This window comes from Phoenix dactylifera, chromosome 18 (genome assembly GCF_009389715.1).
Source record: "Phoenix dactylifera cultivar Barhee BC4 chromosome 18, palm_55x_up_171113_PBpolish2nd_filt_p, whole genome shotgun sequence".
Lineage (NCBI taxonomy): Eukaryota > Viridiplantae > Streptophyta > Magnoliopsida > Arecales > Arecaceae > Phoenix > Phoenix dactylifera.
Window position 1 is genome coordinate 8,008,517 of NC_052409.1, and position 1,719 is coordinate 8,010,235.

A 1,719-nucleotide genomic window follows, 5' to 3' on the forward strand; every position below is an offset into this window, starting at 1 on the left:
GAACATCAGCAGGAATGGATCTGGTGGATATATGGATGGATGCACGGTGGCTTTGGTGGTAAGCATCTTTATATTTTTTTTAATTTCATTGTTAAGATATGTATTGTGTTGAAATTTGATGTTCACATTGATTTTTGGCAGGTATGGGCTGTTGAGCATTCGAATATCCTTTTAGGCAGCCACCGGCCACCGTTTATGTATCCACGTCTGTTGCGTTGGAGCAATGCCAAATTTTCTCGCAAGGTGGACGTGATCGCCAAAGTTATGAAGAACTTAAAAAAATTTCAGGTTTGAATATTAATTTGTAACATCACATTTATTTTTACATGATGCAAGACTTTAGTTTTTGCTTGCGATAGGTGATCGAGAAGCTAGAGCCTAGAGAGGAGGAGTTGCACTTTCTCTCACGAGGAAAGCCACTATTAGAAGCTCCGAAAGAGATAAGTCAGGTAGTACACATTTACAAGTACTTGGCACAGATTTATTTCCATGTGGCACGCACCTTTTATTTTGCGGCACATACTTATAACCACTTGGTACACATTTAATTCCATTTGATGGCACTTAGTTAAAGACATACTCTAAATTGGATAATTGTGTTGTTTTAGTTTTCGTCATCCAGCCAGAGTGAAGGACCTACATTGGAAAGCTTACATACCCGCTTAAAAGTGGCTGAGAGGTCTTTGTTTTTGGTTGATAAGAGGGTGTCCAGAATTGAGAAGGTCCTCCGAGATAATGGTCTCTTAGTGGATGACGAAAATGTTAAGCATGATACAGATTTTACTGAGGTAAGCAAGGTTTGATGAATTATTAACTATGTTGTCGTGGGGATCATGGTTGTTGTTATGAATTAAATACAACTCATTATTAGGTGAGTGAAGAGTATACTACAGTTGAAGCTAAGGACAAAGGTGTAGTGGAGAAAGATGAGATTCACGATAGTGCAGATGAGGTGGAGGTATGTAATTATTTGATTTTGATAAAATATTTTTTTATCATTATACTATCTTGTTTATTACATGAAATGCATATTGTTATCAGGTTATTTGGCCCACTGATGTTGAGGGTGAGAAAGAAGGTGGACCTATCTCCACGAAATATGTTTCCTCCTTATGCCGGCGCGTGAAGTTTGGAGCACGTGAGCGAAAGGCAACAGAGAAAGCAAAGGCCATAGCACACTTTCCAAATACTTATAGAAGGGCAAAAAAGAAACAAAAAATAGCCTCTCTAGGTGAAGGTAGTATGGCACTAGCAATTAAAAAGGAGGATTTGCCCACTCGGTTGAGTAAATTATTGGAGCCTATCACTACTGCACTTATGGAGCTCCGCAAGTTAATTCCACTCGACAAAGAAACATCACCCCCTATAGAGGTATACAAATTTGTTCAGTTCCTTAAATATTCTACGTACATATGCAATTTGCTAAGTCCATATCATGTTCTTTGCTAAGTAAAATTGTAATGTCCGGGCCCAATACAAACCGGGCCCAATACTGTAGGGCCTAGTTGAATAGTATTGGGCCAGGGAGGGGTTAGCAGGCCACACTGGCCCAAGATGGCAATAATCTCCCGCCTGAGGGCTGAAAAGACAAGACCACCAGATGGCCAACGGAGAAACCCCCACCGGCATGCAAAACAGGAGCCCGCCACCTCCTCCCCCTCGGCAAATGAGCTGTGAGCTGGCCTGAGGAGGAGGGGCAGCTGGTGGCTCCCGGAGCAG

At 41.6% G+C, this 1,719-nt stretch overlaps 1 protein-coding gene across 1 annotated transcript; it reads left to right on the forward strand.

Annotated features, from left to right (window-relative positions):
- The first annotated feature begins 264 nt into the window (after nt 1-264).
- On the forward strand, nt 265-1,449 carry LOC120104479. The gene is made up of 5 exons (XM_039115677.1): nt 265-288; nt 360-449; nt 609-788; nt 872-958; nt 1,042-1,449. Exons 1-5 carry the CDS (start codon nt 265-267, stop codon nt 1,447-1,449), a joined length of 789 nt encoding a protein of 262 aa, XP_038971605.1.
- The last annotated feature ends 270 nt before the right edge of the window (nt 1,450-1,719 follow it).